The 16146-nt window shown below is 36.6% G+C and overlaps 1 protein-coding gene across 1 annotated transcript in view; it reads left to right on the top strand.

Moving 5' to 3' along the window:
- The window catches only part of LOC103517982, a gene marked incomplete at its 3' end in the record, with an annotated part of 39749 nt that overhangs the window by 13898 nt on the left and 9705 nt on the right, over positions 1–16146 (top strand). The window contains exons 3-4 of the mRNA XM_008483033.2: positions 8504–8771; positions 14873–15150. Coding sequence (XP_008481255.1) covers positions 8504–8771; positions 14873–15150 — 546 coding nt within the window. The remainder of the gene's footprint in view (positions 1–8503; positions 8772–14872; positions 15151–16146) is intronic.

The raw sequence follows: 16146 nt of genomic DNA, 5'->3' as shown, positions 1-16146 counted from the left end.
ACAATAAGAAGTGTGAAATTGAAAATGATCTTTTATTCTCGTCGCCATTTATAATATTTAGAAGACAAATCAGATGCAAAAATGAGAGCAAGTCGCCTTGAGAACGGAGAGCAACTATGCTGAGATCTAAGATCTGCTTGACCTCCTTGGCTGAGATACTCTTTTGAATGTGTGAAGTATGTTTTGAATCGTTCCGTTGATTTTTGTTCTCTATAATATTTAGAAGACAAATCAGATGCAAAGTGAGAGCAAATTTATTTTTCGATTCAAAATCAAATTCTGATGGAGAAAGGATCTTCGAATGTCAAATCAAACTGGCTGAAGTGTTGAACCAGTCCGAAAATATTACATACCTCCCAAACTAAAATAAAAAATACATATGTGACAAATTATTATGGAGTATATCGTTCAGGAGGTTTGGAAACTCTACCACTTCTTGTCAAAGTTACGTTATCCCTAGCTATATTTGTATCAGCACCCGAAATTGAATTTTGAGACACCAATGTTTCAGTATTGCTATCATCACTAAAGGTTGAATCGTTCAAAGTTGATTCACTACTAGAGCTATCATGAGAACTGGAAAAATTTGAGTAATTGTGTGAATCAAAGGAAGAATGATTTGGAAGTAAAGGATTAGACGTAGAAGAATCTTCTACATTAATTTCAGTTCTTGAATCAGGATTATTAGGAATTTCTGGTCTAATATTGGTTTGTGGAATGACAAAATATCCTGATTTATCTACAAGATTGTCACTATTTTTTGTAGAAGTAGGGATAGTAGGTTCGTCTGGATAAAAGGAAAAATTATTGAAAAGTTTCATTTGATTTACATGTCTTTTTACTTTACCACCGTTTTCTATTTGAACTAAATATGTAACTGGTCCAAGAGATTTAAGAACTATAGCTCTTACCCAACAAGGTTTATTATCTTGAAAATATTTAACTAATACTTGGTCATTAACCGAAAATGTCACATTTCTACCCCCTCTATAATACTTTACTTGTCTTTCCTGATTCTTTCTTACAAAGTTGGACACAAGGAGGGGAGAATAAGGAGGAGAAGAAGTAGGTGAAAGAGGGAAAAGGAGAAGAAGTAGGGGAAATGAGAAGAAGGAGAAGAAGCAGGGGAAATGAGAAGAAGGAGGGGAGAATAAGGAGGAGAAGAAGTAGGTGAAAGGGGGAAAAGGAGAAGAAGTAGGGGAAAGGAGAAGAAGCAGGGGAAATGAGAAGAAGGAAGGGAGGATAAGGAGGAGAAGAAGTAGGTGAAATGAGAAGAATGGAGGGGAGGAATAAGAAGGAGAGTAGGCAAGATTATTCAAGACGAGAGAAGTGAAATGAGATTTTCTCAAGATTAGCCTTCGGCCATTTTAATATTCCATGTCCATAATATATTTCGATATCAGATCCTCCTCTTCTTCCTTTCCTTCTCCTCCTCTTCCTCTTTTTCTTCTTCTTCTTCTTTTTCTTTCATCCCTCAGTTCTCTCTTCCCCTTTTCTTTTCCTTGTTCAATTCACTCCCTTCACTCTCTCATTCTCCTTCAAGAAATTTTAAGATTCTTATTCTGAGTTCCTTTTTTTTTCCTTGGTTTATTGTTCTTTGCATCTCTCCCTTCCTCTATTTCTTTATCTTTCTCTATATCCTCTCTTTCTCTCTCTCTCCCTCTCTTCATCTTCCATTCTTCCTCATCTTCCTGGCATAATATTTTTTCTCTCTATTTCTCTCTTCTATTTGTCTTTCTTCTGTACTACACTACACAATTTTTGTATGTACCTACCTACCTTATTTTTTCCACCTTTTATGTATTTTCCTTATATAATTATTTTTGTGTGAATGTTTTTATTGTTGTCTTTCTCTATTTTCTTTCAAGGTTGCATCTATTTGATCTCCCTCTCTCTCTCTCTCTCTCTCTCTCTCTCCCTCTCTTCCTTCTTTGGAAGTTGCATCTGTGTATGCATTTTGATCTTCTTTTTTTACCTTGTTCTTCGTTCGTAGGGGAAATGAGAAGAAGGAGGGGAGGATAAGGAGGAGAAGAAGTAGGGGAAATGAGAAGAAGGAAGGGGAGGAATAAGAAGGAGAGGCAAGATTATTCAAGGCGAGAGAAGTGAAATGAGATTTTCTCAAGATTAGCCTTCGGCCATTTTAATATTCCATGTCCATAATATATTTCGATATCAGATCCTCCTCTTCTTCCTTTCCTTCTCCTCCTCTTCCTCTTTTTCTTCTTCTTCTTCTTTTTCTTTCATCCCTCAGTTCTCTCTTCCCCTTTTCTTTTCCTTGTTCAATTCACTCCCTTCTCTCTCTCATTCTCCTTCACGAAATTTTAAGATTCTCATTCACAGTTCGTTTTTTTTTTTCTTTCCTTGGTTTATTGTTCTTTGCATCTCTCCCTTCCTCTATTTCTTTATCTTTCTCTATATCCTCTCTTTCTCTCTCCCCATTCCCCACCACCATCACAATGAGTACAGGGTTCCCATACCTATAGACTGATGTGTACCTATCATTACTACTGAGTTCTAAACACACTCAGTACATTGAAAAAATTCAGTACTTCAGTACCTTGAAGTTCAAATTCAAAATTTGCATTTGTCCACCATTACACATTTATTTTCATATTTATTTATTCTTTTTTTTTTTTGTGTGTGAACCCCCAGAGGCTTTCTCGCATACCCCCGGTTGAAAATCGCTGGTCTACAAATAGGTACCTAAGTATTTATGTCGGTAGATGTGTATTACATAGGTAAGTTTATACCGGTATGTCAATCAAAACATCTAGCACGACATTCATCACGATATACACGAGTTAGTATACAGGGTGTTGCTGTGAGCATTTTAAAAATACAGAGTGTACCAATTCAATTCAATTTATTTTATTGTGATTGTTACAACATTAGGTAGGTATACACAATTTACAATTTTACATTTAAGTTTTCTATCTATATAAAAATGTAGGTACCTATATATTATGTATAAAGAAGGAAATCACACAGTAGAAAAAATTAATAAATAAAAAAGACAGTATCATAGTAGGAAATATCACAAAAGGAAACTATCAAGTTTTTAAGAACGCTTCAGGTTATTAGGAACAATAGGTTAGTACTGAAAGGGATTTTTTGGTCTTACCTGTCCTAAAATAGCAATATTTCTGTCAGCTAGCATAAACTTAAAGAAGTTTGATATAGGTCAATTCAATTCAATTTATTTTATTGTGATTGTGACAACATTATACACAATTTACAATTTTACATTTGAGTTTTCTATATATATAAAAAATATAGGTATATTATGTATAAGAAGGAAATCACACAGTAGAAAAAAAAAAAAAAAAGCAGACAGTATCACAATAGGAAATATCACAAAAGGAAACTATCAAGTTTCTAAGGACAACACTTCAGGTTATTAGGAACAATAGGTAAGTACTGAAAGGGATTTTTTGGTCTTACCTGTCCTAAAATAGCAATAGTTCTGTCAGCTAGCATAAACTTAAAGAAGTTTGATATAGGGATCTGAAGTAAGTGGTAGGGTTTTATCATTCTGAAAGCGAAAAGGGAATTAGACCATAAAAGGAGAAAACCAGCCGTTCCGAAAATGAACCTTATCCGAACCTGCGCTGGAATGTAATCCACGACCAAGCACTTTCAAGGCAGACGCTCTACCTTCCAAGCTAACAAAGCTGACTAATAAAATTTCATTTGTCTACCTCTAAACAAACCTTATAATCTCCGGGAATTAGACCATAAAAGGAGAAAACCAGCCGTTCCGAAAATGAACCTTATCCGAACCTGCGCTGAAATGTAATCCACGACCAAGCGCTTTCAAGGCAGACGCTCTACCTTCCAAGCTAACAAAGCTGACTAATAAAATTTCATTTGTCTACCTCTAAACAAACCTTGTAATCTCTTTAGGATAAAGTTCTCCCTGGACGGGTATCTTATTATTTTTACATCAGCAGGTTACGAACCCTCGAACCCTCTCCGTCGAACCCCCACTGATGTAAACATGCACCAAATTATCATCAGTATCGACAACATGGTATTATTGTTACGTGTTACACGACATACATACAATACACATGGCAACATTGGTAGGTCCAAATCACAGTGATTATTACTCATTATACGACTCTTGAATACTTACCATACAGTTCCTTAATTACCTGCCTGTGGACTACTTATTTTTATTATTATTATTATTATTATTATTATTATTATTATTATTATTATTATTATTTTTCAGGAGTTAAAATTTTCCTGTTCTGGAAATATAAATTTCAAAAATAAAAGCATTAAACTGTTTTCGGAAAAGCAGAACCTTTTCACAACTTTTGTGGATATTACAGCATTACCAAGTGCCTCCTTTGCAATCAATCAATCAATCAATCAATTTCCATATGTCAATAATCTTTTTACACTGGTAATGCCGCCACTGGTCGCAACTCAATCGATATAGACACTCAATATATTATCCTCACGAGGCTATGTGCGTAGGCTTGCCAAACGTCCCGAATTGGCCGGGACAGTCCCGAATTTCAGGGGGTGTACCGGCGTCCCGTTCAGTTTTTCATCCAGGTTCGACTGTATTTTTTGTTTATCTGTTTTTAATAATAGGTATGTTACCTATCACCTATCGTACCTATGTACATATCGTACCTATGTGATTTCGCGATTATGTTCGCGGATTTGGCGATTATGTTCGCCGATTTGGCGATTATGTTCGCGGATTTGGCGATTATGATCGCGGATTTCGCGATTTTGTTCGCGGATTTCGCGATTATGTTCGCGGATTTCGCGATTATGGTCGCGGATTTCGCGATTATGTTCGCGGATTTCGCGATTACGTTCGCGGATTTCGCGATTACGTTCGCGGATTTCGCGATTACGTTCGCGGATTTCGCGATTACGTTCGCGGATTTCGCGATTACGTTCGCGGATTTCGCGATTACGTTCGCGGATTTCGCGATTACGTTCGCGGATTTCGCGATTACGTTCGCGGATTTCGCGATTACGTTCGCGGATTTCGCGATTACGTTCGCGGATTTCGCGATTACGTTCGCGGATTTCGCGATTACGTTCGCGGATTTCGCGATTACGTTCGCGGATTTCGCGATTACGTTCGCGGATTTCGCGATTACGTTCGCGGATTTCGCGATTACGTTCGCGGATTTGGCGATTATGTTCGCGGATTTCGCAATTATGTTCGCGGATTTCGCCATTATGTTCGCGGATTTCGCGATTTTGTTCGCGGATTTCACGATTTTGTTCGCGGATTTCGCGATTATGTTCGCGGATTTGGCAATTCATAATAATAGAGCTCTAAGGGTTAGGTGGTAGAAAACGCCTCCGGCGTTAATCTCGCCTAGTGGTTACCTTCCACTCAAGAGTCTATTATTATTATTATTACAGTAAAGGAGAAAAATGAAGGTCGAGTTGGGGCGGGCCCCTCGCCCACCCTCTAAATATGGCCCTGCCTACAGACCTGCAGGTACATAGGTTTATGTTTATGATATTGCCTACAAACTTGTACGTTATCCGACTATGTGGTATTTAAACAGCCACAGTTACAACCCTTTGGCCCATAATGATAGTTACTACGTCATAGGCAGGTAGTTTTTAGAGAGAGAGAGAGAGAGAGAGAGAGAGAGAGAGAGAGAGAGAGAGAGAGAGAGAGAGAGAGAGAGAGAGAGACTGCAGAAAAGGAGAAAAATGAAGGTCGAGTTGGGGCGGGCCCCTCGCCCACCCTCTAAATTTGGCCCTGCCTACAGACCTGTAGGTACATAGGTTTATGTTTATGATATTGCCTACAAACTTGTACGCTATCCGACCAAGTGGTATTTAAACAGCCACAGTTACAACCTTCGGCCCATAATGGTAGTTACTACGTAATAGGCAGGTAGTTTTTAGAGAGAGAGAGAGAGAGAGAGAGAGAAAGAGAGAGAGAGAGACAGACAGACAGAGAGAGAGAGAAAAAAAATCGATAGAGGGAACTGTAACCATTGAGCTGTTATTTCATCCCGAAAATCGAAGAGAAAATCGAATTGGTTTTCTGGAAGAAATTTGCACCACCACTTTCGTTTTCCTCGTAAAAAGACCTTTAATTTGATGTATAGGTAGGTCGACCAAATTTGGATAAGTCCTTCTCTATGGGAACAGACAGACAGACACCGAAGCGAATACAATAGTCCGTCCACTATACCTTTTGTTATTACTATTGTAATTTAACAAAGGAAGGACGGGCTAAAAAAGAGGACAAAGAGAGGGAAAAGAAGAGAGAATGAGAGTAAAAAGAGAAAGAGGTAGGTTGGTAGGTAGGTGTAGTCTGCTATATTAGTGGTAGGAACGTTATACTAGCAGTTAAAAAAGGAAAGAATAAAAGAAAGAAGAGAGGCCAGAAAAAAAGAAATGGAATGGAGCAGTGGCGTAGCGTCCATGTAGGGCGTGTATGGCGGCCACACACTCGAAATTTCACTCAAATACCCTTAAATATTGACTTCAAATAATTAATGTATTTTTATTAGATAAATAAAAATTATTATCCCTTAAAATGATTAAAAATCCCTTAAAATCCCTAATTAGGGTAGGTAAATCACTTTCTTTTTCATAGGATCCAAAAATTTGAGAAATCGAGAGTTCAGGGGAGAACATTTGGCGGTGAAAAACCGCCAGAAAATGGCCGAAATTTCGCACTTTTGTCAATTGTATTTTAGTAATTACCCATGACTCCCCTAAACATGTCATTTATTACGATAAAATCTGCCTAAGGCGAGAATCGAACCCGCGGCCTAGCACTTACAAGGCGGACTCGCTAACTCGCTATTAACCAAGCTGAATAGGAAAAAAAGAAGGGAAAAAACTAAAACAAAGAAGAAAGACAGGATAGGAGAAAGACAGCCTTTCCGAGAATTAGGTTAATTACCTGGCCAATATAAAGTTGTTTTCCTTTGATATTATGCTGAGCACGTCACGTCAGATTAAGGAGCGCGGTAGCGCTCCGCCCCGCCAAGTCAGGTAAGTTTGACCGCGCTACTAGAGATATTATACGCGACAGGGAAAGTAGCCGTTTTCAGGTAGTTGTAGGGGGACAACTACAAATGACGGAAGAAAACGGATTGCATGTGTGTGTGTTGGGGCATGAAAGCAGACCAAGTTGAAAAAAAAAATCATCAAAATCAGTTAAGTTTAGCCGGAGATATTTGACTTTAAAAAACGTCAAATTTTTCATCATTTTCTGCTGCTGCTGCTGCTTCTGCCATCAAAATCGGTTAAGTTTAGCCGGTATTTTTAACTCGGGAATGACCCGAACTTACTAAAACTTACATAATGATGTTATTATGGTATGAGAGTTCAGGGGAGAACATTAAATTTGGCGGTGAAAAACCGCCAGAAAATGGCCGAAATTTCGCACTTTTGTCAGTTTTTCGCTTATAACTCCTAAACCGTGCGTTCCATGTAAAAGTTTATGGGTATCAAAATTAAAGTAGGTACACATTTTTTTTTTTTTTTCAAAGTTGAACAATTTTCCTAGCCAGGATTATCACGCATACTAAGGCGAGTGTGGAACTGGGAAGGTACATAGGTAGGTAGGTAGGTAGGTAGGTACCTGCCCATTGCCTTTGTACTTTGTTGCGCTATGCTCATACGTCATATTATAGTAAGTTTCTGCAAAAAGTTATGAGATCCCCCCAAAAAATACCACTTCGTGGCATAAAAAAGACCCCGCCAAGTCGTTCTACACGCCCTACACTTGAATTTAGACCATGCTACGCCACTGGGTAGGTACCTACATAAATACTGATTTTCTTTAACCAAGATCAAAAAATTCCCGGAGGGATGGGCCCCGCTTGTTGTATTTAACCTAACCATAAAGCCTTTAACTATTTAACCTTTCATTTGTCCATACACGGTGGGTTTTGAGTCAGCTATGTGTGATACATTCCTAGGGTGTATCATGCCCATGATTAATTCACCGGGTATGGAATTGATATTCAACGGTGACTTGGAAAAGTTCATACTGGATAAATAATCACGCACGAATTTTCTTTGAGGCAAAGTTCACAAGATTTACAAACCAATTCAATATCTTTATCAACGTTAGGCCACCATACATAATTCCTAGCAATTGATTTCATTTTGCAAATACCTAAGTGGAACCCTATAATAATCACTGCTCTAATTGTGAAAACTCCTTTTTGTGTTTAACCTAACCCTATGATAACTCTGGTCACTGCTCGTTTGTGCCAGTTCCTTTGATAGCAAACTTCCACACACGTGACTTCTGCACAAGTACCTTATTCATAATTTTTACTCAAATGTAGGTATTTCCTCTATTATGTTTTCCCATGATTTCCTTTTGCAGTGAAGTGGTCAGATACCCCGAAGGATGAAAAAGCAGCAAAAAAAAGCTGATGAAAAGAATAAAGAAAAATGTAACGTTTTATTAATAATTTATTAATAATTTTTACTCAAATGCATTTCCTCTATTATGTTTTCCCATGATTTCCTTTTGCAGTGGAGCGGTCAGATACCCCGAAGGATGAAAAAGCAAAAAAAGCTGATGAAAAGAATAAAGAAAAATGTAACAAAATTATTGATATTGTTTTAAAAGAAACAAAATACGGTCTGGATAACATTTTCATGAACTATGTGATGGTGCTTCATGTAAAAGCTGGCAAAAAACAAAAAAGACAAGATATTAAAGTAATGAAATTGTTTCGGTTTGCCAAATGTTCAAAACGTGACAAACCATGTGACAATCTGTTTATTGGTGATGACTTGAGGTAAGGTACACACCAGGGATGGGCAATTTTTTTTAGAAGTTACCCTTGTAGAAAAGAAAAAAAAAAAGTTTGTGGTTTCCCCCCCCCCCCCATGAATAAAAGGCGGGGTACAAAATAGATTTCTAAACTTTTTTGGGGTGGGATATTGAAATACGAGAACAAGTTCCCGAAAACCGCGAATTTGGTACCAACTTTGGAATTTCAAATGAGAGCCCCAATTTTTTATTGCATAATATTATTTTACGTAAAATTTCATGTACAATCGACTGTTCATTTATTTTTTTGCGATTCGCGTTTTCGCGAATTTTGCAAACATTGAACTAACTAAAATGTACCTGTGTGACAATCATTTTACAATGTTTTTCCTTCATAAGTCATGTGGTAACATCAGATTTTGGACTGAGACCATTTTTTGCGAATTCGCGAAATTTGCAAAGTTCGCAAATCTACAAGGTGATTGAAATGAACTGTGTGACAAATCATTTCACAATGTTTTTTCTTCATAAATTATGTGGTAACATCAGATTTGGGATTGAGACCATTTTTCCCGAATTCGCAAAAAATGAAATTAATCCAAAATCGGATGTTAACTCGTGATTTATGACAGAAAAACATGGTGAAATGATGTGTCTGTCACACGGTACATTTCAACCCACAAAAAATAAACAAAACTCCATCCCACCCCAAAAAAGTTTAGAAATCTATTTTGTACCCCGCCTTTTATTCACTTCATAATTTGTGTGCTCCTCCTTCACGTAGTACTTACCTTTCTTTCCCCTCATTGCACTCCTCTTTCCTCTAATATTACTTCTGCTTCACTGCATTGGCGGTGTGCCACCTACCTTTCTTTACCCTCATTGCACTCCTCTTTCCTCTAATCTCACTTCTGCTTCACTGCATTGGCGGCGTGCAATGCTTTAAAATGAAATCGATGGCACGCCGCCAATGCAGTGAAGCAGAAGTGAGATTAGAGGAAAGAGGAGTGCAATGAGGGTAAAGAAAGGTAGGTGGCACACCGCCAATGCAGTGAAGCAGAAGTAATATTAGAGGAAAGAGGAGTGCAATGAGGGGAAAGAAAGGTAGGTACTACGTGAAGGAGGAGCACACAAATTATGAAGTGAATAAAAGGCGGGGTACAAAATTGATTTCTAATCTTTTTTGGGGTGGGATAGAGTTTTGTTTATTTTTTGTGGCACTTGATTTATTTTGCGAGGAACGACTTGGCGGGGTCTTTTTTATGCCACGAAGTGGCATTTTTTGGGGGGATCTCATAACTTTTTGCAGAAACTTAGCATAATAATATGACGTATGAGCGTAGCGCAACAAAGTACAAAGACAATAGGCATAGTAACATCATTTGGTAAGGTTTGGTGAGTTTGGGTTATTTCTGAGTGAAAACCACCATAGTAATATCTTTGGGTAAGTTTTAGTAAGTTCGGGTGGTTTCCGAGTGAAAAAATACCATAATAACATTATTGAGTAAGATTTGGTAAGTTCCGATAATTTCCGTGTGAAAAATGCCATAGTAACATCATTGGGTAAGTTTTAGTAAGTTCCGACCATTTCCTAGTGAAAATACCGTAATAACATCATGGGATAAGTTTTGGTAAGTTTTTTAATTAACCAGTCCTAGCTAGCTTTGATGAAGAGTAGTGTGTCTGCCTTGTATGTGCTTGGTCATGTACTATTGTACTAGATTCCCGCTCAGGGCAGATGTCTAACTAGGCTGGCCTAAACAGATGAGGTTCGTTCTTGGATTGTACTATTTTCTCCTGTCCTGTCTTCCTTCTCCCTTTGCTTTTGAGACAATAAAACCTTGGCTTTTACCTTGGGGAACTCCCTCCCCATACCAAACCTCTTCCTTTTAAAAAAAAAAAAAAAAAAAAAGATTTTGAAAGAGGGACTGTTAACTGCCAAGGTGTTATCATCCAGAAATCGAAGAGGGAAGGAAGACAGGTGATAGGAGAAAGCCAGCCGTTCCGAGAACGAACATTATCTCATCAGGATAAAATCCGCCCCAGGTGGCAATCGAATCCGCGGCCTAGCACTTACAAATCAGATGCCTTAGCTAGGCTGACAAAAACTTTTCTTTGAAACAAAAAATAAATACAGGGTGTCCACCAATGTATGACCCACTCAAATTGCTCCGAATCTGTTGGAGTTTTCGGAAAAAAAAAAAAAAAAAAAAAATCTCTTTTTTTTTTTTAAAAAAATTTTTAATACTTTCCCTGTCACATATAATATCTCTAGTAGCGCGGTCAAACTTTCTTGACTTGGCGGGGCGGAGCGCTGCCGCGCTCCTTAATCTGACGTGACGTGCTCAGCACTCAGCATAATATCAAAGGAAAACAACTTTATATTGGCCAGTTAATCTAACCTAATTCTCGGAAAGGCTGTCTTTCTTTGTTTTAGTTTTCTTCCCTTCTTTTTTCCTATTCAGCTTGGTTGGTAGCGAGTCCGCCTTGTAAGTGCTAGGCCGCGGGTTCGATTCTCGCCTTACGCAGATTTTATCGTAATAAATGACATGTTTAAGGGGAGTCATGGGTAATTACTAAAATACAAAGTAAAAAATTGGTTATGTACAATAGTACATAAGCACTTACATATTATTATTCTACAACTGCCTACTAAGAAGATAATGATAATGTAGGTACCTACATGAAAATCATTTTTCATATTTTTATTTATTTATTTTTTTTTTTTTCAACTATAAAATTATGAAAAAAGTAACTATGGCTATCCATAAAATATTTTTAAATGATAAAATTATATACAAAAAAAAATGACCACAGTGGGATTCGAACTCCCACCCCACCCGCTCAGCAGTTTGTCAGAGACCACATTCCTGGACACTTCGACTTATTTCTCTACGTAGCACAAAACTTCCTTATTAATCAACTCGAGCGATAATTTAGAATTTTTCCCCTAAAAGTCACTCTTTTATCAAATTTAAGGTTGAAGGGGCCCTTTGGGTACCTTGAAAATATGAAAAGGCACACCTACCACTCACGAGAAAAAAAAATGAGCCATCAACCATCAAAATCGGTCCAGTGGTTTAGGCTGTAGAGCGGTCAACGTCAAAGAAGAAGCGGAAGCAAAGCAGCAGAAAATGATGAAAAATTTGACGTTTTTCAAAGTAAAATATCTCCGGCTAAACTTAACCGATTTTGATGACATTTTTTTTCAACTTGGTAGCAGAAAATGATGAAAAATTTGACGTTTTTCAAAGTAAAATATCTCCGGCTAAACTTAACCGATTTTGATGACATTTTTTTTCAACTTGGTAAAATGATGAAAAATTTGACGTTTTTCAAAGTCAAATATCTCCGGCTAAACCTAGCCGGATTTGATGATTTTTTTTTTCAACTTGGTCTACTTTTATGCCCCAACACACACACATAATCCGTTTTCTTCCATCATTTGTAGTTGTCCCCCTACAACTACCTGAAAACGGCTACTTTCCCTGTCGCGTATAATATCTCTGGTAGCGCGGTCAAACTTTCTTGACTTGGCGGGACGGAGCGCTACCGCGCTCCTTAATCACTTTGTCTATTCGCGAACTTTGCAAATTTTCGCGAATTCGAGAAAAATAGTCTCGATTTAAGATCTGATGTTACCACATGATTTACGAAGGAAAAGCATTGTGAAATGATGTCAGTAGATGTAATGTACCGGTTCTGGACCACTTCTGATATTTTTCTGTTAAATTTTATTAGGTACCTATCTGATATTTTCTGTTGAAAGGTTGTTGTTTGATATTTTCTGATAAAATTTTATTATCTGATATTTTCTGATGAAAGGTTGTTGTCTGATCTTTTCTGTCAAAATTTAATTATCTGATATTTTCTGATAAAAGGTTGTTGTCCGATATTTTCTGTTGAAAGGTTGTTGAAAGGAAATTAACAAGCTGGGCCCGTCCCTCCGGGAATTATTTAGCCCGTAGTTTATTCGATCAGTACCTATGTACCTACCTAATTTGTTTAATATTCAGTTTATTATTATTCTTGATTTGATTTTTCGATTTTACTTTCATGTAATGATTTAAAATCAAGACTAGAGCCCGTTCTCCCTTTATTCCCAATATAAGGTTCAAGTCACCCATCCATTTATTGGCCTTGCTCGGCGTAGCTTAACACACGTCCGGTCTTAAAATAACGACTGAAGTGTTATCTAAAACTTTCTCGCTTTAAGTTCATAGGTCGTCGCGACAAATTTCAAGATCAGACCTCATTTGTGTGAGAAAATGTGAAAAAAATCATAGGTCGTCTCTAATTTTTACCAGTAGTAAATTAATGTTCTGTTTTCTTTTCTAAAGCACCTGGTTTAAAAAATGGGGGAAAAATATTGAGGAGAAAAAATGTTACGTTAACATTTATCTCCAGAAACATGCATTTTCAGCAGACTGACAGACACCGAAGCGAAAACAATAGTCCGTCCCTTATACCTTTTTATTACTATTGTAATTATAAAGGAAGGACGGACTAAAAATGTTTACATTTCAAAAATTTTGCAATTGAATTTATAGAATTTGCTGTTGTACAAGTCCATTGGATGTGTTATATTGGAAAGCCTTTCCGGATACTAGAATAATGTAACAGACAGTTCCTTTTGAGTTAGCTGGTGCCTCAACATTTTTATTAAAGTCTACAGTTAAAATAGCATTGCCCTTTGGGTTTGCAGTTGATTCTGGCTGTTTGGATAGATCAATTGCATAAATTGGACATTTCTTTAATTTCTACTTTCCCCTCGTTTGGTACTACATTACCATATCTATATAAAATGTTGTCATTATGATTACGTCTGAAAACTATTTCAAAGTTGCCGTTATAAATAGGTAACTTCACATCTTTGAAAAATCCTAAACCCAAATCTCCCTAAGTTTTGACTGCACTGAAAGTCCCACCATGAACAGCAACTGACTTAAAACTATTATTCTCTAAAGCACCATTTGTTTGTGGTCCATCATAACAAACACATCCTTGAACCGTACTTGCCACTCCTGGATATTCAATTTGATTGATGAGTGTATTGTTTAAATATACTTCAATCCTATCAAAAAGATGTGCTATATAGGTAATTATTTACCATTTTTACAGTTGTGGTAGTTCCATCGTAAGCTTTTGTTGTATCTGTTGAACTATATGTTCCAGAAACTTTCAATTAGATGTTCGAAGCTGTAAATTCATCATTGAGATTTATATTAAACTTAATGTCGTTTCCATTAAGATTTAAATTTTGCAGACAACCTTTCATGAGAAAATAACAGATAATAAAATTTTGACAGAAAAGATAAGACAACAACCTTTCAACAGAAAATATCAGATAATAAAATTTTATCAGAAAATATCAGATAATAAAATTTTATCAGAAAATATCAGATAATAAAATTTTATCAGAAAATATCAGATAATAAAATTTTATCAGAAAATATCAGATAATAAAATTTTATCAGAAAATATCAGATAATAAAATTTTATCAGAAAATATCAGATAATAAAATTTTATCAGAAAATATCAGATAATAAAATTTTATCAGAAAATATCAGATAATAAAATTTTATCAGAAAATATCAGATAATAAAATTTTATCAGAAAATATCAGATAATAAAATTTAACAGAAAAATATCAGAAGTGGTCCAGAACCGGTACATTACATCTACTGATGTCACACAGGTACATTTTAGTCATCAAAATCTGCATGACTTCGCGAAATTCGCAAAAAAAAAAAATAATAAATAAATAAAAAATAAATAAAATAAAAAAATAAATGAATAGTCGATTGTACATGAAGTTTTACGTAGAATAATAATATGCAATAAAAAATTGGGGTTCTCATTTGAAATTCCAAAGTTGGTACCAAATTCGCGGTTTTCTGAACTTGTTCGCGAATTTCAATATTGCCAAAAAATTATTTGCAAATATCAAAGAGATACGTTTTTTTTTTTTTTTTTTTTTTTTTTTTCGGAAACTCCAAAAAATTTGGGACAATTTTGGGGATTAGTTTTTTTTTTTTTTTTTTTTTTATTCTTCGGAAACTCCAACAGATTCGGAGCAATTTGAGTGGGTCATACATTGGTGGACACCCCGTATAATATTTCAGGTTATATCAAAACTGGGCAGACTTTGTCAAGAACAACCGAGGGATAGCACATGATTCAATTGTGTTTGCTCCGGCAGGAGGTGCCTTTAGTTACTTGAATGGCACCCTAGAACTGGACATATTTCACGTGTCTCAGTTTATGCGCACATATGTGAATCCTCTACTCACAGGGGTGGGCCTGGTGGGTACAGGGATGCTCTGTGTGTCATTACCCCCTATCGGGGCGGCTGTTGGAGTTGGTGCAGCTGGGTTGGGAGCTGTGGGTGGTGCCTCGTTTGGTAAGTTTAATTCATTTCAATTTTATTGTATTGGGGGGTTGAATTCAAAAACGCCCTAAGTGACATTTTCAACATTTCGAGAAAAATCGCATTTTAAGTTTTCTTTTGTGTACCATTTTCAGTCTTTAACTTTGAATTCCTTCAAATTTGATGTATATGATAGACCATTTAACATCTAAAAAAGATTTTTTTTTTTTTAAATTCAACATGGCTGAACCAAAGAGATATGAATTTTCATCTTCAACACCCTGGCTGTCAAAGCATATGTGATTACCCACAGAAACCCATGTATTAAAACATAGGTTTCCAAATTCCATGTGTATGCGGGCCACATGCTACATTGGGAGGTACTTCGCAAGCCACATATGTACATAGGGGAGAATTGTAGGAAACCCCCCCCCCCACCTTTTCAGATTATGTGGTCCGATATAGGTAATTTATAGGGGAGTAAAGTATTGAACCCCCCCCCCCCAACTTTTCAGATTATGTGGTCCGATATAGGTAATTTTGAGCGCCGCAGGAGAAATTTTTCAAAACGTGTTCTATTTGTAGCTGAACAATGCTTTTTTTGTGTTTGTACAAATCTCAAAAAGCTTCCCGGGCCACAAAAATGGTCTGGCTGGCCACATGTGGCCCGCGGGCCGCTAGTTGGCAACCCCTGTAATAAAACATCTCCCTTAACACAAAAGACGGACTTTTTTTTTTGAATTTTTAATAATAAAAAAAAAATAATAATAACAAAAAAAAAATCACTCAGAGGGCGTTTTTCAGATAACCATTGAAAATACATAAGTGGCCTGTGGCAGTAAGTGTGAACGTCCAAAACGAAATCTCTTTGGCTCAGCCATGTTGAATCCAAAAAGAGTCACAATACAAAATACAGCTGAATTATTCTTCATCAATCTTTTTTTTTTTTTTTTTTTTTTTTAAATCTTTTTTCAAAAAAATGAAAAAACCTTTTTAATTTTTTTGGGGTTTTTTCATCAAAAACCCCGG

This window comes from Diaphorina citri, unplaced genomic scaffold (genome assembly GCF_000475195.1).
Source record: "Diaphorina citri unplaced genomic scaffold, Diaci psyllid genome assembly version 1.1 scaffold2027, whole genome shotgun sequence".
Taxonomy (NCBI): Eukaryota; Metazoa; Arthropoda; class Insecta; order Hemiptera; family Psyllidae; genus Diaphorina; species Diaphorina citri.
This window is presented reverse-complemented; position numbering and strand designations above follow the sequence as displayed.